The following is a 19,823-nucleotide window of genomic DNA, read 5'->3' as shown; positions in this document are numbered from 1 at the left end:
AGGGGGTTGAGGGCTGCTGATTGGGCTTTGGACCAGGACTTCTGCTTGGCCCACCCCTGTTGCCCCTCAGAAAAGGAGCGGCTTGGCCCTTTTGTGCTAGCAGGAATCCCTGCCTAAATGCCTATCCGGGAATCCAAATGAAATTGTTGCCTAGGGGTCGTCTCTCCCCACCCCTTATGACGTTTGCATTGAAAACATTTGCTTCAGTGCCTCTGGGTGGCCCTAAAGGAGATGGAGAGCTGAAGCCACTCTTGCTATCGACCAGGGGAAATTTTTATTTTTCTGGTTTGGAAAAAAGCCCCACCGAGAACAAATCTGAGCTGGCTTCCTGGGATTTGGTTTTCATGTTGGATGTGACATGGGTGGCCTCAGGAGCTATTCTCCAAGCCAGCCAGCCAGATGGGTCTCTCCAAGCCCAAGTGACCTGAACTGGGGGGGGGTGTCTCATCTGCAGAGCCCCTCCCCGTTCTTGGCCCCGGACAGCAGCTGCAGCAAGGCAGAGCAAAGGAAAGCGTGGCAGGCATCTTGGCTGGCCACAGCGAGGATGGCTGCGTGTCCCTGGTGCCTCTGCTGCTCTACTAGAGGCGCCTTCTCCCGGGTGGTTGCTGCTGAAGAAGAGATTGCAGACTGGCTCAGCAAACAAGGCCAGGGCTGCAGACTGGGCAGCCCCTCCTGGTCCAACAGTCCGGGGCAGGCTGGGCAAGGGCTGCAAGAACAGAGCACCATCCAGGCCCCCTGCTGACAGCGCCAAGAACTCTTAAAGCTTGAGCTCCCTGGCAGGCAGCAACTGGGATCAGCGTGGTGTTTTCTCGGCTGAAGTAAATGACTTGAGTTAGCAATGCAAACGCTTGCCCTGTCCCTAGTCAGGCAGGCAAAAGGCCCAGGTGCATCCAGAGGGTGGGCAGGGCCGCTGTGCTCAGAGCCTGCCCCTCTAGCCCCCCTGCCCCCTGCCCCACTCTTCCTATAAAGACAGAGGTGGGGAAGGTCATGAAGAACTCCGAACTGGTGAACTCTGAGCTGATGGGTGCCTCGGAGGATCAGTGACTGAAGGGAGAAGGCAAACTCACACGGGAGCCTTGCTGGCTGTCTCTCCTCCAGCTGCATGGAGGCCCTCCTGATAGGGGAGACGCTTGAGCTTTTGTCCACGGGGGAAGAAGGCCTCTGCTGTCCCCCCAGAAGCCTGAGCCACTCTCACTCTTCCTCTCAAAGGGTCTGGGCACAGGTGGGGGCTCTGGAAGCACCTGGGATCCTGCTTCATGCCCTCTGTGCCTTGCCAGCCGTACCATGCCACACCCCCAGCCAGCTTCCTCTCAAGAAGAGCTTTTCGGCTGAGGAAGGCACTCTGCTGCGACATAGGTGGGCATCCGCTCCAGGGAGATATCCCAGAGCCCAGCTGAAGTTGGGGCCAGTTGCATTGGTGCTGTGCACTTTGCACAAAGCTGTGGAGCAGTGGGCAAGAGTTAAGACCATTGGAGATGATGTGTGCTTAGAGCGGAGCAAAGTTCCGGGATTCTCGCTGCTTCTGTGCCCCAGAGATGGTGCTGTGTTTGCCCCTCGGTTCCTTTGGTATAACAGGTTGCTTGCTTTGGCAGAGGAGCTTCCTGGCTCAGCCCAGCAGCACTCAAGGCACACGGCTGAAGAGAACATCACCCCTCCTTCGGGCTTTGGCAGCTCTCACCCCCAGCTCCCCCCAAATAAGGTTGGGAGAGCACCCCCCCCCACTCAGCCTACCTTCTCAGCCAAAGGAGTGGTGGAAGGTTCAAAGGGCCTGCAGGAAATGGGAAGCCCAGCGGGGGGGGGTGTCTGCTGGGGTCTGAAAGGAGATGGGCAAATTCAGTGGTGGGCAAGGAGGAAGGGGGGGCTCTTGGCACAAGGCGCAGTTTGCAAAGGTCCCAGTTGCACAGGAGGAATGAACAGGTGCCTTAAGGTCCCAAATGACGGACAGTGCAAGAGTGAAGATTGGCAGCTGGGTGGGGCTCCTCCCCCCCCCCCTGCTTATTCCTCCTTTGGCTCTTCCACAGCCAGGAAAGCCTCAGCTTGGAGCTTGGAATCGCCGAGGTGCTTCTCGCGTCCCGGTTCAACTTTTGTCCTTGTCCAGGAGGGGGAGCGGAGGTAGCCGGCTCTGGGGGTCGAGTGGGGATGCGGTCCTGTGCAGGAATAGGAAGGGAGGGGTCGCCTTTAGCCCCTCCACCGAATGGAGGCTGCCCAGCAGCTCTAGCTCCCCACTCAGCCCCATCTACAGAGAGAGGAGCTGTTTGCATGGGGTAGGGGGCACAGAATCCCCCAGGAGAGAGCAAAGCTCTACTTTTGCACACACAAATCATTTCTGAGCTTCCTGACCCCTGACGCTCAGCGCTCTTGCTTAACTCCCACCCTGGCTGCACTGGGCGTGACCCCTTGACCGTGGTCGGAGGGGAGAGTCCTTACAATCACTGGAGGGTCAGGTGGGACAAGCAGAGCCAAAGGCAGCAGGGGCCAACCCCCAAAAGCAAGCAAGGAAACCTTGGTGCCAGCAGTGCCTCAGCTGCCACTCACAGCAGAGGGTGTGCTTGGCACTGAATGCCCCGTCATCAAACACACCCACCCACCCAAGACTCTGGAGGGGCCGCCTACCAGCCAGGGGTTCTTGGGCTGCATTCTCCTCATCGGAATCGGCAAAGACCTCGGCCAGCTCTTGGTCAGACACGTCTGTCAGCTCCGTGAGGTCCAGGAGGTCGAAGTGCACCTCGAGAGACGAAACACTACTCAGGGGTTCTGAGAAGGGACGGCTGGGTGAGGGGGCTCAAGATCTTCCTCTGCAGCTTCCTTGTTGGAAGCCTCATGAAACCCACCCCCACCCCCGGCTAGCCCTGTACTTACGCCGACGCTCTGCGACCTGCAGCAGCCCTGCCGTGGGGATTGGGGCCCCTCCTTCCTCCTCAGCCAGGGGGCTGCGGGGCACTTCCACCCGCCCATGCGTGGAGAGAGTGATGGGGGTCTGCGCCTCCAGTGTTGGGGCTTCCTGGGTCAGCTCTGAAATGACAAAACAGGGCATTGAGGAAGGGGGTGTTGGGACGGAGAGGCCCGCCTGCTGAGCCTCACAGCTGCCTCCTAGTTCACCAGGGAAGGGTGGCCACCAGCCAAGGCCCCTTGACTTTCTAGGGGAGGAAGGCTCCTAGCACCACTCTCAGGGGACTGACCACAACCCCTGGGGATGGCCGGCTTTGGCTGGGCAATTCCTGCCTGCTCAGCCCGAGTCCACCCCCTCCCAGGGGGGGCATTTCCTGACTGCTGGCACCCCCCACCTCAGAGCGAGCCCTCCAGACGGGCGTATGCAGAGCTGATGAGCAGCAGCTGTTGGGTACCAGGAACCTAAGACTCCACTCTGGCACCCAGCCCCGCACTGCAGAAACAAAAGGCCGGCTTCTTTTGGAGCAGGTGGTAAGAAGACAAAGGCTGCTCTGTCCTGGGGAGGGAGAGGCAAATGGGCCCCCAGAGCTGGCTGTATGCCAGGTATGCCTCAGTTACCCCCTGCCTCTCTGGAAGTGCCCTGGGAGAGCTGCAGCAAGCCTGACTGCGCAGAGGCCTCTCTCAGCAGCTGCCTTGCTGAGGATGCCTGCCTGCCATCCTGCCATTGAATTGCCAGCAGTGTCTGCTCCAATGAACCATGGAGGGGGGGCCTCTTTGCAAGGGGGAAGGAACTTAGCCAGGGGGCTGTGGTTCATTCAGCCCAGAGAAGGCACTTCAGGCCGTGCGGTGGTCCTGCCCTGGCTGCATTCTAGAAGGGGCCTTCAAGCCTGGTTCTCCTCAGGGACCCTCTTCCCTGACGGAAGGCCATCTGGATCACCCTTGTGAGGTGTTGCCAGTTAGCAGGGAAGAAGAGGTGTAGCAAGGGGGAAGTTTAAACTCTGCAAGGAGAAAATGGGAGGCGTAGCTACACGTGTCTGGATGTGAATGGAAGTGATTGCCTGCACAAGCGGGTGCCCCAGGCGAGAGCTTTGACCCACAGCCCTCCCTCAGCAGGCCCTCAAGGCTGCTCCTTGCTCAGATGCCCCATTTGCTCGTCTGCAGAAGCCTGAGACCGTCCTCAAAAGTGTCTGAATCTATTGCTCCCCCAAAGGTCTGAGGGACCCTTGGGAGGCAAATCCATTTGAGGGCAGCTGCACCCTGGAAGAGGGTCAGCCAAGAGGACCAACGCCTGACACAAGCCTCGAGAACAGAAAACAAGCCAAGAGGTGGGGTGGCCTTGGGCTTCCTCTCCAGCCCTCCTGCGGCTGAGAACAAGATCACAGGAGGCCGGGCTGAACACCTGCAGGAACAAATTCAGGGGAAGAATTTAAATATGGAACCTGAGTGGAGCCACAAGCCATGGCCAAAACCTCCTTACCGGTCCTCGCCTTTTATAGAACCACAGGAGACTTCCAGCTCTTGCAACCCACAGACTGATTTGGCCCCTACAGCCAGCTGGGGTGATGGCAAGGGGCAGGCTGCCGCTGCTGTGGGTTCCTGGGGAACATCCCAGCTTTATATATGGGGAAGCCAGGCAGAAGTGAGAAAAACAGCCTTCCCAGCTCAAAGTCCTGAATTATTCAGGACCAGGTTTTTAACAAGCCGGGTGTGGGAAAGTCGCAAAGGAGGGGTGAACATCACAGGATACTTCTGGCTCTCAGTAGGCTGAGGCCAGCACGACCAGCTTGCAAAGAGAGTTGAACTTGGAAGCATTTCCCTTTTGGAAGGGCTCATCTCTGCCCCTCTTCATCTGGCCTTTTTGCATGGGCAGCTGAGAGCCTGTTGTCCGCTTGGCTGCTTCTGGGAAGAGCCCCAGATGGCCTCAGAGGTCAGCCAGAAGCCCCTTTCAAACAGGGTCTGCCTGCCCCTTCCCATAAATCATGCGCCCACCACCGATGGGAAGGAGCACGGGGACGGCCCCGCAGCTCTGCCAGAGCAGCCTCAAGATGTCTGGTGGTGGCCATTTCAGCAGGAGCCCTGAGATGTTATTGGCCTGAGGACCCTCGTAAATGCCCTCCTCCTCCCCAGGGCTGCCTCTCCACTCATCCGCCTCCAGCATTTGGCCAGACACGCTCAGTAGAGGCCGGAGCATATGGCTGCCTCCCTCCCACCCACCAGAGTCTGCCAGGCTGCTGTGGCTATTCCTGTTCTGCAGCAACACTGACTTCATGCACAGGAGCTGCGCCTGCAGAGGGTTGGGACCAGGGTACCCCCAGGAAATTGGGAATCTCCCTGCTCAGTTCCTCCCGCAGAGATCAGACCCGTCTCTTGGGCGCTCTGGGGGTAACATGCTGGGGACCACTGAACCTTGGGGGAGGAGTGGAGCTGGGCTCAGGGGTCCTGTGGGGCAGAGGAGGCAGCTCAAGCCCTGCCACCTCCAGCAGGCCAAGCGCTCTTCTTTGCCAGGGTCTGCATTTCAAGCAGCCCAATAATGGGTCACAGCTCTCCATACTTGGCCCAAATGGCTCCCCTAAAGGACTGGACCACCAGATTCCTCCTGGTGGATTACTTTCATTTCCCATTTGAAACTCTGTCTGGAGCTTCTCTCTAATTCCGCTGATCCACTTTCACGCTTGGCCTGGCTCCCTTTTCTAGCCAGAGTGTCTCTGCCGTGAGCAAGCAGTTCGGCCTGCACGAAGAGCCAACCACGGGTCCTCCCACCCTGAAGTAGCAGCCCTTTGCTCAGAGGGGCCGCTTCTTACTGGGAGGGCTGGAAAGCGTTCTCAGAACAAGGAGACACTGAGCCGACCTTCTTGGATCTCGCCTGTTTCTTTTGGCAGGTGGGAAATTTGCAGCGTGGAAAGCAGAAAGGTCAGCCTTTTGGCCTGGAGATGCCGCAGCTGAGACTGGGCAAGACTGGAGGGACGCAGTCAAGAGTCGAGTGGGAGAGTTCGGGCTTGTGAGCTGCTCTGGCTGGAGAGCTGCCTGTTAGAAGCCCTTTCTCAGCCGTGCTGCCTTCCAACCCTCTTTGGTCCCCTTTGGGCTTCCACCTGCCTCCAGCAGCCCCTCCCGGACACAGAGCAGGCTGCTCGGGCTGGCGATGGCTGCTGCCTTCCCCCCTCCCCCTCTTCCTCCACTGAGTTCCCCCCCTCCCTTGCTTTCTCCAACCAGCAGCCACCCTGCAGTCGAAAGGGGGCTTGGGAGACTCTCACCGCCACCCCCAGGACCGCTGCTGCTGACTCACGTTACAGCACCTGAGCCCAGCCTGGCTCACGGCTGCGGGCCGGCACAGCAAGGGAAGAGGGGGCTGGGTCCGGCAGCTTCCGCTGAGGTCCAAATCACCCAGGCTGAATCTGCCCAACTGGCAGCCCTTCCCTACAACAATCAGTGTGTGTGGGGGGGCACTGAATTTTGGGGAGGAATATTGCAGATTATTGGTCCATCCCATCAAGTCATTGCCCCCGTTGGAATTTGGAAGTTCCCAGCATGGTAAAAACAAACACCCCGCCTGGATCAGGGTGCCCAGACATTTAAGCTCTTGAAACCAAGGCTGCAATCCACCCAAAGCTCCAGAAGCTTTTGTGAGTGGTAGCAGGTACTGACCCCAAAAGGCACACTTCCTTCCTCCCGCACATTCACACGTGCTTTTTAGCGACAGGAGTCCGAGAGCATTCCAGTCACACCCCACTGCGTGCTCCAGGCAGCCCCAGAGGAGGCCGCAACTTGCCTTGCCTGCCGCCCCTCGGGCAACTCAGTTCCCTCTTGGCTTAAACGGGGCCAGGAGCTTCGCTGCGTCTCTAACCTCCAGCGCCTAAAGACTAAAGACCGACGGGGGAGGTGTGTGTGGGGGGACTTATTTGCCGGAGCCGCCTCGGATGCAGCAGCCCTGCAAGTGGAAAAGTGGGAAGGGGCGTCCAAAGTTGACAGGAGAAGCCCGTTTCTGGACGGGGAGGCTCCGTCCTTCGATCCCGTTCCGTTCACCTCCCCGAGAGGAGAAAGCCCTTTTTCCTCCGAGCGGGGACCCCCTCACCCCCCCAGAGGCGCCCAGCACATGCCTCGCCGCAGCGTCGGGCCGACCCTCTGGGCCCCGCCAGGCCTCCCCATCTGGCAGCCCCTTCGAGCAACAGCTGCCCGTCCGCGCCGCCAGCCGCATCCGGGCGCGCCTCGCCTTCCGCGCCGGCCGAGTCACTCACCCGGGGGGGCGGCCCCTCCCGGCGTCTCCATCCGTCCCGGCTGCACCAGATGCTCGCTGCGCCGCTGCCGCCTCCCTCCGCGCCGCCGCCACCACTGCAGCCGCCGCCGCCCGAGCGCACATCGCCGGCGGGGAGGAGCGGGCCCGGCGCGGGGGAGGGCGCAGGGCGGGGGGGACGAGCGCGCCCGGCTGCCGCCGCCGCCGCCGCCGCCGCCGCCTTAGAGCCCGGAGGAGGCAGGGAGCCGTCGAGCGGCGCAGGGCGAGGGGAGGAGACGCCGGGCGGGGCGACTCGCGGGCGGGCATCGGAACTGAGCAGTCGCCTCTCTCGACCTCAGGAGGGCGAGGGCGCGTCTGAGCACGAGCCGAGTGCCAAGGCTCCGGCTGTCACCCGCGCGTCTGCGGACGGAGGGGCGTGATGCTCCCCCGGCCCCCGGCGTGCAGCGGAAGGCCCGGCGCCGAGGGCCGCTTCTGGAGGGGCGAGCCTGGCCGAGCCTGGCGCCCGCCTTCTCTCCGTGCGCCGACCCGCCGTCTGCTCGGGAGAGGGCAGCGCGGCGGCTCTTCGGGGAACCGGCCTGGCGGGGTTCCCCCCCCCGGGGCGGAGCTGCAGCTGTGCCTCCCGTGGCCGAGACCGGCGCGCCCCGCCTGCCCCGCGCAGGAGCCGCTGCTCAGAAGCGCCGAGCCCTCCCGGGAGCGAGCGCTGCCCCCGAGGCTTCGCCGCTCCCGCAGCCGGGTCGCTGCCGGGCCCGGGCAGAGGGGGAGCCGGGGCTGCCCAACGCCCGAATCGGGCACCGGCGTTGCAGGCCAAGCGGCGCTCTGTACACGGGCAGGAGTGCCCTGTTCTGCTTAAGCACAATGGGGCGGAGGGGCTGATCCCGCTTTGCGGGCACTTCCCGCGCGGAGCCCCCCCCTCCCCGGCCGGGACTGGGGTACCGGGGCCCGATCCCAGCCGGGCCTCCCCCTCCCCTCCGCCCAGCCCGCGAGCGAGCGAGGCAGCCACGGCGGCCCCGCCCCGTTGCCAGGGCGGTCGTCAGGGGCGGCTGCGCGACCCGCGCTTCTCGCGAGCTTTGGGGGACGGTTGCCTGGAGACGCGGCAGCCGAGCGTCTCTGTCCCGCGGCATCATGGTGAGGGCCGCGCCGCTCGCCTCGGGGGCGCCTCGGCCGGGCCAGGCGGGGAGCTGCGCCGGCTCCCTCCCCTCCGGCTGCGGGCCCGTCTGGCGGCCGCGCCAGCAGCCCGGGCGGGGGTCGCGGGGGTCCTTCCCTGGGGGCCGGGGGCGCTGCCGGGCAGGGGGACCCACCGCGCCTCTCCTCGCCCGACCCTCAGGCGCCCAAGAAGAAGGCGGCGGAGAAGAAGGGCGGCGGCGGCGGCGGCGGCGGCAAGAAGGGCAAGGGCGCCAAAGGCCCGGCGGCGGCGCTGGTGGACGCGCTGCCCCCCGAGGGCATGTCCAAGGAGCAGGTGGGCGCGCGGGGGGGGCGGGGCGCCGGGGGGGCGCCGGGAGGGGGGCGGCGGGGGCGCATCTGGGTCCCCCCCCCGCGAGGGGCGCCCGGCCGGGGGGCCGCATCGCTCCTGGGCTGAGCCTGCGGGGGCCTCTCGCAGCTGGAGGAGCACATGGCCCGCATCCGGGAGGAGCTGGACCGCGAGCGGGAGGAGCGCAACTATTTCCAGCTGGAGCGCGACAAGATCCACACCTTCTGGGAAATCACCCGGAGGCAGCTGGACGAGAAGAAGGCCGAGCTGCGCAACAAGGACCGGGAGATGGAGGAGGCCGAGGAGCGTCACCAAGTGGAGATCAAGGTACCGCCGAACCCTCCTCCCTCAGCTCCGGCTCACCAGGCTCTGGCCCTGGGCACCGCCCTGCCGCAGGCTAGCCCCTCTGCTGGTCACCCCAGGTGTACAAGCAGAAGGTGAAGCACCTGCTCTACGAGCATCAGAACAACCTCACGGAGCTGAAGGCCGAGGGCACCGTGGCCATGAAGCTGGTGCAGAAGGACCACCGATACCAGGAAATGGAGCTGCGCAAAGACACGCGCACCCTGAAGGTGGAGCTGAAAGAGCAGGAGCTGGCCAACGAGATGGTGGTGAAGAACCTCCGACTGGTGGGTCCTTCTGCCTCTTCTGTTTTGCACCCTCTGGAGCAAGCCAGCCTTATGTCTGCTTCTGCCTTTGGCAAAGCAGCCTTTGCCAGACCCTGTCACTGAGCAGTATTGCTGTCTTAACAGAAACAGCAAGAAGACCTGACACATCTACGCAATGACTTTGAGAGACAAGTGAAAGGTCAGTCTCGGGACTCGGCACATAATCTGGAATGTGGAAGCCCACCTTCACCAAACTCATCCTCCGCTCAGCACAGCTCAGTGGCCACGGCTTTCTTTCTCGGGCAAACCTAGAAGTATGTGAGCACTGCTCTACAGTGGGCAGTGGTGAATGCTTGCAAGTGTAGAGTCAAGCTTTCTCCCGTGTCTCCAAAGTGGGAGGGCAGGGGCCTGGATAAGGAGGGTCCATCACCCATATCTGTCTACAGATGACTTGCATACAGTGAAGCCGTAGAAACAGTCTGCTGCTTTATGGGGTGGGAAGGGGTCCGCTGCCCTTGGGGGGGGATCTTCAGGCCTAGTGATATCTGCCCCATTTCCTCTGGAGCTGTCAGCTAAGGATAGAGGCCTGGAGAGTGACTGGCCTGGTTGGTGCTGCCTCTGCAGAGATTGAGGCCAAGTATGAGAAGAAGATGCGGGTGCTGCGTGATGAGCTTGACCTGCGCAGGAAGACAGAAATCCACGAGATCGAGGAGAGAAAAAACGGCCAGATCAACACGCTGATGAAGAATCACGAGAAGGCCTTCAGCGACATCAAGAACTACTACAACGACGTCACCCTCAACAACTTGGCACTGATCAATACTCTCAAGGTAAACCACAGAGCGGCCTTCTCTGTTGGCATCGACAGAGCAGCTGGAGCCTCAGGTGGGACTGGCTTGGCTGGTCTGACTAGAAGATTCACACCTACCATGGTAGGCTGGGCCTTGCTGTAATTGGAAGCTTTGTGTTCCTTTATTGGCATAGGGCAGGGGTAGGCAACCTTGGCTCTTTTATGATCTTGTTTTAACTTTTGTAATTTGTATTTTTATTCTTGCGCTGTTCACCGCCCTGAGTCCTTCGGGAGAAGGGCAGTATAGAAATAGTATTAAATAAATAAATAAATAAATAAATAAATGACTCGTGGACTTCAACTCCCAGAATTCCTGAGATATGCTGGCTCAAGAATTCTGGGAGTTGAAGTCCACGAGTCATAAAAGAGCCAAGGTTGCCTATCCCTGGCATAGGGCACATGATTCTAGGGAGCTTTTTATTTACTGCTTCTTTGGTATCAATTGTGTGAAAAATAACAGCACTTATTGGTTCAAGAACAAAAATGGACCAAACAACATTCAAGGGTTTTGCGTTGTCCTATCATCCCGGCTTGTTCTTTGTATTCACGTGGGATCTGAATGGAGAAGGAACCATTGGACGAGCATTGAGAGGGGAAGTGGCGACTGCTGGCCTTGAAGGTCTGAGATGCTCCCCCTCCTCCTGGAACACAGGAGCAGATGGAAGAGATGAAGAAGAAAGAGGATCACCTGGAGAAGGAAATGGCTGAAGTGCTGTTACAGAACAAGAGGTTGGCAGAGCCGCTGCAGCGAGCCCGGGATGAGGTCTCCGAACTGCAGCGGAAGCTGGCTCACTATGAGAAAGACAAGGCCATCTTAGCGGTAAGTGGCAGGGCCCTTGGGACTGGGACAGGCATTCTGGCTAGCTTGCAGAGCAGGGGGTAGTTGAGATGATGTAATGTCAGCAATTCAAGCTGCTGTGGCCCTCTTGAAAGTGGTGCGGAAGTGTTGTAGGGATAAAAAAGGTGAAGGTGGGTGCTTCTGCCGTTTTTTTGTGGACCACCTGAATGGAGCTCCTGGGCTATGAACAGTTTATAGACCCCTTGAGAGTTTAGGGCCTTTAGTGGCGTGGGCCGGGTTCAGCAGGCGTTGCTATTCATGGAATGAAAGTTGAGGGGTGTAAAAGAACCTTGGAGACCCCCTTCACGTTCTTATCCTCCTTTTGCACGATCTGCTCAGCAAGCCTTCTTCATTCCCACAACCTACAAAGGTCTTGCAGCTCTTCTGATCCCTTTTTCCCCTCTAGAGTATTCGGGCCCGGCTGAAAGTCACTGAGAAAGACCTGAAGGACCTTCAGTGGGAGCATGAAGTGCTGCAGCAAAGATTCAGCAAGGTGAGGGCTGAGGGCCAGCCTTTACTTGGTGGTTGATCCTGGTACAGATGGAAGGGAGGGAGGGAGAAGCCAGCCTGCTTCTATAAATAGCCGGTGGAACTCTCCCCCACTGTGCCATCACACTTGGCCTAGATCGAAAACTGCTTGGAGGTGGGTCAACCCTCTGCATTATCTAGTTCAGTCCTGCCTGCCTTCGTGCTCGGGCTTTAGATGGTAAGGACATTTTCTGCATGCAAAGAGGGCTCTGTTCCTGAGCAGGTGTTTCTTGGCTGACATATTTTCCTCCCTATCTTCTATCTGGGTGCTGGGCATCCTTAAAAATAGCCACACAATCCCATGCTGAAAATCGCTTAATGCTCCCTGCTGTTGGCTTTGGAGGGATGTTGCCTTGCTGATTGTCTCCACAGGTTCAGGACGAGCGCGATGTCCTGTACCAAAAGTTCACCAAAGCCATCAACGAGGTGCAGCAGAAAACTGGCTTCAAGAACCTGCTGCTGGAGCGGAAGCTGATTGGCCTTGCCGCCCTTCTGGAGAAGAAGGAAGTGCAGCTGAACGAGGTGTTGGCTGCCTCCAATCTCGATCCCAGCGCTCTCACTGTGGTCACCCACAAGCTGGAGGTACCGGACCCACCCAACCTCTGGAAATTAGATGCAGCTGCCCGAAACGTTACTGTAGGGATCCTCCTTGTCCTTCCTCTGCTGACCAATTTCTGGCCTGGCCTGAGGGTGGAAATCGGTATCTCAGCAACCTGACCTATTTAGGACTGGGGTGAGCAGCTCAGGCATTCCAGGCCTTGTCGGCGCCAGGAATGGGAAATGCATCCCGGCAGGCGCGGAGACCTGCACCTCCTTCCGGCAGCTGCTTTTGTTGTCAGGCGCTCAACATTCTTGTGCTCGGCTGCTGCTCTTGCAGGAGGCCCCTTTGCTGGTCCTTTTTTTGATGCCCGGATTGGATCTGGCACTCAGCCCATCAGACATGTTCTGGGGTTGCAGAGTTTTTATTCCATTTCTGGGGGGCACCAGGGAGCCCCCTTTTCCTTGGAAGGACAGCGGCAGGGACCCCTTCAGGATTCCTCTTTGTCTTCTAGAACTTTCTTACCAGAACTCCGTGTGGTGCTTGGGGCAACATTGACCCCCACTGGTTACCTTCGGTGTCTTTAAGATAAAAGTACTCATGGTTCTCAGTCTCGTGGCTGCTGGGAGAAGCTTCAAAACAGGAGGGCCTTTCGAGGGCCGGATGGGGGTTGGTAGGAGAGGGGGTCCAAGAAGGAATATTCCTAAAAGAACAGTTAGGGACTCACCCCGGTCAGCAGGACCACAAGACGCTGGAGAGCTGCTTTGGAGCCGGTGCCTAGAATGTGGTTTTAACAGGCCGATGTTTTTGCTTTGCAGGATGTGCTGGATTCCAAAAACAATGCTATCAAAGACCTCCAGTACGAGCTGGCCAGAGTCTGCAAGGTAAGAGCTGCGATGAGGCCAGGGGCAGCACCAGGCCCTGGGGAGTTCAGAGATCCTTCGCTGGGGAGCCTGTTTCTGCTTGCAGCATCCATGGAGGCATTCAGAGTCCCACTGCCAGGCAGTCCCCCTCTAGACTGATGCAGCCTTCTCAGCTGCTTCAGTCCTGGGGACAGCTGCCCTTGCTTGCAGAGCTCCCCCTCAGCCCGGGCCTGCCGTTGTTCTAGGCAGAAGGGGGAGAGCGGGCGCTGCCTTGGCTGTGTGAGGCAGACTCCAAACAGGGAGACCTGGGTCGTCCTGCAGTGGGGGGGCAGGCACACCTTCTCGGCCCCCAGCCCACTGCTTGGCCTCACAGCCCCCCTCTCCCCTCACAGGCGCACAACGATCTGCTGCAAACGTATGAGGCGAAGCTCACCTCCTTCGGGATCCCTTTGGACAATCTTGGCTTCAAACCTCTAGAGACCTCCGTGCTGGGACACACCCTCGGCCAGGGCCCTGCAGGATTTGTCTCCACCCCCACGTAGCAAAGCTGGCAAAATCTGTTAGATGTTTTTGTGCCAGCCATGGCAGTTCCCCAAAAAGGTCATCAGATGGGAGCAAAGAGGCATCTTTGCTCCCACTGGTGGGTCAGGGGTCCCTGGCCCCTGCAGCCCCATTGGAGAGAGTTAATTGGTAAGGGAGGGGCTGAGGACCCCCATAAAAACCTCTGCTCAGGGGCTGTTCTCTCTCTCGCTCTGCTTGCTTGCTCTCTCTTGTTGCTCTCTTGTGGGAATGATCCATGAGCTCAATCCAGGCATGGATGCCTCCATGCCAGGGAACTCTTTCTCTTTATCGTTAATAAAGCTTAATCTGATTGCATCCCTGCGTGCTGCCTTTTTACTTGGAAGCACCTTAACGAACCATCGGTCTCGTGAGGCCATCTCACAAATTCCTCCTCAGGAGACCAGACCACAGGCAAGGCAAGGCTCCTGCGGCTTTTGGGGGTCAGTGGAGGAAGCTGCCCACCACACAGAGACTGGGCTCACCTGCATGCCTTTTGTATTAAAGAGGTCTTAAGGGGGCTTTTCCTAAATGTCAGGCAAATGGCCGATGTGCAGCAATCTTTGATTTATCCTCACAACAAGGTAGATCTTTGCAAGGTAGATCTTTTATTAGGCTCGTGTTTCCTCAGAAAAGACCCCGAGCTGGCGTCACAGCTGGTCTTGGGTGCAGCCCCCTCTGGGTGGCCCCGGCTCTCACACTAACTCCCTCGGTAGGTCACATAGGAATAGGGGCTGAGCAGCAGTGGGATGTGCACCTTTCGCTCGGCCCCTGTGATGGTAAAGACAACCTGGAACAAGAGAGGGTGAAGAGCTGGTGGGCTCTTGGCTTGGCAGGGGGATCTTCGTGACTGCAGAAGCCCAACGGCCCAGAGCACCGCAGCCTGTGACCCTTTCCATTTGGGGTCAATTGGGGGCCCTAGGGCCACCGGAAGACCTGTTTGCTGGAAGCGATTGCTCGCTCTTGTGCAGCTGAAATGAAAACTTACTTCCACGTAAGGGTAGAAGCTGGTGAGGCCCTGTTGCTGCCAGTACTCTCCCGTGGCAAAGTGCAGCTTGTAGGTGCCACTTTCCAGCTGCAGGGAGGCCAGCTCGCTCTTGTCCATGCGCCCGTCTATGCTGGTCATGCTGCAATCAGAGGACAGCCGGGTGAGGCTGTGGGGCTCCGGCTGGCCAAGGGAGGCAGGGGCTCCTCCCTCTCCCCACCTTGTCATTAGCTCCGTCCAGTACTCGTGGGGGGCGTCAAGCTGAGAGAGGTGCACAGCCAAGCCGGTTGCAGGAAGGCCAGTGAACACGTCCAGCGCGTGGACGCTCAGGGATGTGTGGCCCTCGCTGGAGTTGGCAACCTGGAAAGAAGCAGAAAGCCCTGTGTGCACCCCACACCCCATCCAAGTTTGTTTCCATCCCTCGCAGTACCTCTCTATCACCGGAAGCTGGCGCCCTGGTGCCCTGCGAGGGGGAGGAGGCTGCTGCGTGCCCAGAGGGGCTGGGATTCTGCAGGCCTGCCCAGTCTCCTGGGCGACACCCCCACTCTCTGCCAGGAAGTCTCTGCTTTCTGCCGGCCGCATTGCTGGGGTGGGACTGATGGATTTACCTGGGGTCGCCCTCCATCCTTGTCTGGCAGCCCGGCCATTTTTGGCCTTCTCAATCCAGCCCCTTCCTGTGGAGGCCTGGCAGGAAGCCTGCCGTGACTCGGCAGAAAGTATTAACCCTGAGGGTCTGCTGCAGGAACCTGTCAGGGTCCTGGGCTGTGTACTGAGCTATTGGTTGTCCAAGAGGAAGATCTTCGGGCTTTGACACCCTCAGTTCGGGGGGAACGAAGACCGGGGGTTCGTTTTTATCGCTCACATTGACAGTGACGGTGGCCGTGGACGTCGGGAGAGGGACGGAGAACTCGACCTCGTTCACTACGATCACTTTGAGAATATATTGGTTTTTGGTCTCATAATCCAGTTTCTGAAAGGCCAGGAAGGAGGGAGGAAAGGAGAGTTGACTTGGTCTAAGTGGAACCCCACAAGTTGACATTCCAGCAGGATACGGGGCTGGGGACACACAGGATTCTAGCCCCCACAAAGAGGGGCCCACCGCTAACCTTTGCCGTGGTCAAAAGAGCATCGTTGGTCTTGGGGTCAGTAGTGACTGCAAAGTTTCCCTCCTCGTTCCCGTTCGCAATGCTGTACTTTGCTTTCCAAGCTAAGCTGTTCTCTTCATCTGCATCTTTGACCTTCAGGATGGCAACCGTGGCCCCCACCTCATTCTCAGGCACAGTCACATTGTACTGCAAAAGACACAGAGCGGTCAGAGGAGAGCAGGTGCCTCTCTCCACTGGGGGGAAGGTGCAACTCCAGGCAATGGGAGGCCGCAAATTCCGCCAAGCACCTCTGCAGAGCAAGTGCAGGACGTGGCCGGGTAGCTTGGCACGACAGGGAGAGGAGGAGTTTCAGGCCCCAGGGGGATACCAGCATGGCCAAGGGCAAGGGGGGGGACGAGTCCCCACATTACCATGGGGGGGTCGAAGATTGGCGGGTTATCGTTCGCGTCGGTGATGGTAATCACGGCCGTCCCAGTGTTGCTTAAGCCTTGTCCCAGCAGGTCAGTCGCTTGCAGGATCAGTGTGTACTGGGGAATCCTCTGCAAAGAAGCAAACACACACCCTGCAACACTCTGTGCTGGTGGGAGGGAGGGAGGGACCGACTTGGGAGACGGAGGAAGAGCTGCAGTTTGGCCTGACGTGGAAAAGGTCTCTCAGCCACAGCAGGAGGGAAGGCGAGGGGAATGCTTCGGAAGGGACCCTCCGTACTTTTCCGGAAAGGAAATGGAGAGGAGGGGAGAAATACTTCCAGTCTGGCAAGATTCTGTTCATGTCACCCAACCATCAATGTAGCCCTCAGGGTTGGGCTTCGCATCTGGACTACCTTGTAGAGCTAACAGTAGCTCCCTTCAGGGGAAACAAGGATTCTTCCCTTGCTCACTCTGGTGAAGCAGTATAAAATCGACAGTAGAAATGCAGCCCTTCCCATGATTAATCCCCATCTGCTTGGACCCCCCCCCCCACTCTCGACCTGTCCCAGCATCCGGCATTTACCTCTCGGTCCAGACCTGACACAACCACGCTGATCAGGCCGGTTTCGTTATTGATGGTAAACATCTGTTTTTCCGGTTCAGGTTCCTGGCTGAGAATGGAGTAAGTGAAGACCCCATTATAGGAGTCAATCGCATCGTCTTCATCCGTGGCTGTCACTGTCATCACAGACGTTCCTGGGGACACCCAACAGAGGGGATGCTTAGAGCCTCCCTTGAAACAAGCACCGGAGTCACGCATGAGCCCAGCTCCATCCGTGCCCGTCAGCTGAAAACGCCTCTGGCTTCTGGGCAACTACAAGCACCTCTGGCTGTCGCAGGGACTGGCCACTTAATGCCACAGTTACATTTATGAGCTGGCGTTGGCCGGACAGTCTAAGGTTGCAATCTGGATGGTTTTGACCAAAACTGTTCTTCATTGTCCAGGAGGGATTGTGCCTGTGTCTCAGAGGGCAGCAACGCGAGAGGAGTGAGGTTTCTGTAACCTCAACCAGACTTCCCTACCTGGTTTAGCTCCCTCTTCCACAGACCCTTTGAAGATGCTCTGGATGAACTGTGGACGGTTGTCATTCTGGTCACCGACATTGATGATCACCTCCATGGGGTCCTCTGCGGTCTGGCCATTGGCTAACACCGCGTGGCAAAACAGCTGCATTGAAGGTGGAGAAAGGCCGTTGTTCACCAGGGATGAAGAGAGAAGCCAGGCAGCGTTTCTCACTGAGCAGAATTTCATTGGGGAGCCTACCCTGGGATGGAGGTCCCTAGGAACCTCTCAGACCCTCTAGAGACCACCACGGAAGGGGATGGGAAATTTAATTGGACAGAAAACACAGACGCTTCAGGAGCAAGAAGGTAGCGGCTTTCTTCAAGAGTCACCTGCTTCTAAAAGGGGTTTCTTGAAGGACTTTCTGGTGGGAAAGAAACCCCTCTGCCGACTCACTCTAGTGGGGCAGCAAACGGCCTGGCAGCGGTCCTGGCCTCCCGGAGGACACAGTGGCCTTTGCCATCCCTCCCAATCCACAGGGCAGATTTCCAAGCACGTGGCCCTCCTCAGCCACCCAACGCAGCCGCCACAAATTGAAAGCAAAATGTATAACCACGGCAGATGACGGGACGCACCTGGTAGCGGGGAATCCTCTCCCTGTCCAGCGGGCGAGTCACCTTCAGCATGCCGGTTTCCCTCTCGATGATGAAGGTGCCAACCGGAGGGCTGTCGGCCCCCTGTCCAGTGATGCTATAGTAGACAGTGCCCTCTTTTTCTTTGCTGGACGTGACCTGATTGGGGAGATGGGGTGCGAGAGGTCAGTGATGTGTGGTTAGGGATGGGCCTGCAGCCTCTTCCACCCTCTGAACGCAAAAGGGAGAACTGGGGCAGGGCCCGGGGCGTGGCCAGGCACAGAGCAGACCGTGGGGGCCACGTTGCCTGGCCCAGTGCAGAAATGTGGGCCCCAAAGCTTGGCTGAAGGGAGATCCAAGCGGTTTAGACAAAATGTCCGCTCAGCACTGCCGCAAGCTGAAATGTTTGGGGTCCTGTATTTGTGGGTCGTTCCCAAGTCGCCCTGCAGCGAGATGGGCAGCAAACAAATTCAACAAGTGAATTCCTTAAAAATGTGCAAGAGAATCCCATAGAAGGTGCCAGAAGCAAAGTCCTTACCGGGGCCAGGTTCTTGGGGAAAGGCCCCCTCTCGTTCTCAGAGCAAAGGATCGGAGGGATGACCCAGTCTCTCTTTTGCCGCCTCAGGCCAGACGAAGGCCTTGGGAAAAGCAGCAGCTCCGCCCGAGCAGACGGACCGGTGTCCTGTGAAGAAAGACAGGGGTCTCTGGTCCTGTGTGCAAGGAAGGAAGGAAGGAGCCGGCGATTTAGACTCCTTTTGAGCTGTGAGGGGTTTAGGGGAAAGCAGAGAAAAAGGCTGCCCAGAGGATTCCTTCTGTGGCAAAGCAGAGAGACCTTGCTCCAGAGCTTCGTGCCCCGGCTCTAAAGCTAAAACGGGGAGCGGCCTAATCTCCCCCAGGCTCCCCTTTGCCAGCCTCCTCTTTTCTGTCACCCTTTTGAGCTCATTTCTCTGAGCAACTTTCTTAATGAGAGAAAACTCCCAGGAGTGCAGTGAAGAAGCCCCTTTGCAGAAAGTGTGGGCCTCTTGCGGTTCCCCAGGGATTCTCACGACTGGATTGCCCTTCTGATCTCCGGATCTCTGCCCTTCTTGTGAGTGCTGCCATGAACAGCCTGTACCCTCTTCAACTTACTTATTAGGAAAGAATTTTTGCTTGTAAGTTTTAATTTCCAGCATCAGGGCTTATTCCGAGGTAAGCCAGAAAGGAGCAGCATGGACTTGACTGGGGGAGGCAGGCAGGGAGGCTGCCAGTGATGGGATTCAGCACCACTTCGGCAAGAACCGGTAGCTGATTTTTTGTTGCCCAGGCCCAGAATGGACTCCTAGAAGTCCATTCAACGTTCCTTCTCTGGTCTTCCCAAAGATGCTGGCTATCACCCTCTGTGCTCTATAGAACTGAGTAGGGCAATGTGGACTTAGAGCTAGCAGCATGTAAGCAAGAATCAGAGATAACTATTTCTAGCTATCATCCCTGCAGTGAACTCTGAACTGGGTTGGAACCAAAATCTTCTTTGGGCAGATGATAATGTATAAGTGGCTTGGTTAGGCTGACTGTACTTGGAAGTCTGTGTAGATGATTGTCGTCTTCCTCATTTTTCCCAATGTAGAACTTTTTATGTTAGAGATTTGGTTCTTAAAGGGGGCTTGTGGGCACGACTGTGATTGTGGAGGCTGTGAGGTGATCTCACGATGAATCGTTAAAGGAGCTTCCAAGTGAAGGCATCACGCAGAGATGCAATCATATTAGCTTTATTCAATGATAGATCAAAGAGAAAGAAATACTTGGCATGAAAGCATTCATGCCTGCATGTGAGAGAGAAATAAAATAAAACAAGCTAGCATTACATAACTAACTAAAACAGGAGGACTAGGAGCTAGGAGAGGAGAACTGGAAACTAGAGATGGAGAACAAAGAGCAGCCCCTCGAGCAGAGGTATTTATGGGGGGTCTTGGTCCCTCCCTGACCATAAAACTCTCTCACCAATGGGGCTGTCGGGTCCGAGACCCTTGGCTCATCAGTGGAAGCAAAGAAGCCTCTTTGCTCCCATCTGATGACCTTTTTGGGGAACTGCCAATGGCTGGCACAAAACATCTAACAATTCCCCTTCTTGCCAGCCAATGACAAGGACCAGTGAATGTATGTGAGGGGCGAGCAGGTGTCATTGACATGCATAAAAACATTCAGAAGGCCAAACACAAACGCTTACACAGAAGGTTGTGCCGGTCAATGGGAACAGGCTTGGTAAACAGATCAGCTATCTGG

The 19,823-nt window shown here is 58.0% G+C and overlaps 4 protein-coding genes across 6 annotated transcripts; 1 reads left to right on the top strand and 3 right to left on the bottom strand.

Annotated features, from left to right (window-relative positions):
• Positions 1-1,978: 1,978 nt before the first annotated feature.
• On the bottom strand, positions 1,979-7,653 carry DBNDD1 (dysbindin domain containing 1). Its single transcript, XM_081335968.1, has 4 exons — positions 7,122-7,653; positions 2,860-3,012; positions 2,614-2,754; positions 1,979-2,147 (listed from the first exon to the last, which is right to left on the bottom strand). Exons 1-4 carry the CDS (start codon positions 7,150-7,152, stop codon positions 1,996-1,998), a joined length of 477 nt encoding a protein of 158 aa, XP_081192094.1. The 5' UTR covers positions 7,153-7,653; the 3' UTR covers positions 1,979-1,995.
• A 540-nt stretch (positions 7,654-8,193) lies between these two features.
• Positions 8,194-13,904, top strand: DRC4 (dynein regulatory complex subunit 4). 3 transcript variants are annotated; one of them, XM_081335966.1, is made up of 12 exons: positions 8,194-8,242; positions 8,442-8,573; positions 8,715-8,912; positions 9,008-9,214; positions 9,338-9,392; positions 9,818-10,023; positions 10,696-10,863; positions 11,288-11,374; positions 11,782-11,991; positions 12,766-12,831; positions 13,203-13,376; positions 13,768-13,904. In XM_081335966.1, the coding sequence occupies exons 1-11, from the start codon at positions 8,240-8,242 to the stop codon at positions 13,350-13,352; spliced, it is 1,482 nt and encodes a 493-aa protein (XP_081192092.1). In that variant the 5' UTR covers positions 8,194-8,239; the 3' UTR covers positions 13,353-13,376; positions 13,768-13,904. The 3 variants fall into 3 exon arrangements, with proteins under 3 accessions (XP_081192092.1, XP_081192091.1, XP_081192093.1); XM_081335965.1 differs by lacking the exon at positions 13,768-13,904 and having other exon boundaries at positions 13,203-13,680; XM_081335967.1 differs by lacking the exons at positions 8,194-8,242; positions 8,442-8,573; positions 8,715-8,912; ... (1 more) ...; positions 9,338-9,392; positions 13,768-13,904 and adding an exon at positions 9,497-9,507 and having other exon boundaries at positions 13,203-13,680.
• Positions 13,905-13,948: 44 nt separating this feature from the next.
• LOC308672794 (5-hydroxyisourate hydrolase-like) lies at positions 13,949-15,022 on the bottom strand. Its single transcript, XM_081335970.1, has 4 exons — positions 14,962-15,022; positions 14,574-14,713; positions 14,357-14,495; positions 13,949-14,158 (listed from the first exon to the last, which is right to left on the bottom strand). The coding sequence occupies exons 1-4, from the start codon at positions 14,998-15,000 to the stop codon at positions 14,069-14,071; spliced, it is 408 nt and encodes a 135-aa protein (XP_081192096.1). The 5' UTR covers positions 15,001-15,022; the 3' UTR covers positions 13,949-14,068.
• LOC308672597 (cadherin-1-like) lies at positions 15,012-19,153 on the bottom strand (the record flags this gene model as incomplete). The annotated part of the gene is made up of 8 exons (XM_081335641.1): positions 15,012-15,323; positions 15,460-15,645; positions 15,870-15,998; positions 16,453-16,625; positions 16,953-17,097; positions 17,568-17,723; positions 18,103-18,246; positions 19,118-19,153. The coding sequence occupies 8 exons, from the start codon at positions 19,151-19,153 to the stop codon at positions 15,012-15,014; spliced, it is 1,281 nt and encodes a 426-aa protein (XP_081191767.1).
• Between the last annotated feature and the right edge of the window lie 670 nt (positions 19,154-19,823).

Source organism: Vipera berus, assembly GCF_964194415.1.
Source record: "Vipera berus genome assembly, chromosome: 10".
In the NCBI taxonomy this organism is placed as follows: Eukaryota; Metazoa; Chordata; class Lepidosauria; order Squamata; family Viperidae; genus Vipera; species Vipera berus.
Note: the sequence above shows the minus strand (reverse complement) of the source record. Positions and strands in the feature narration are given on the sequence as shown.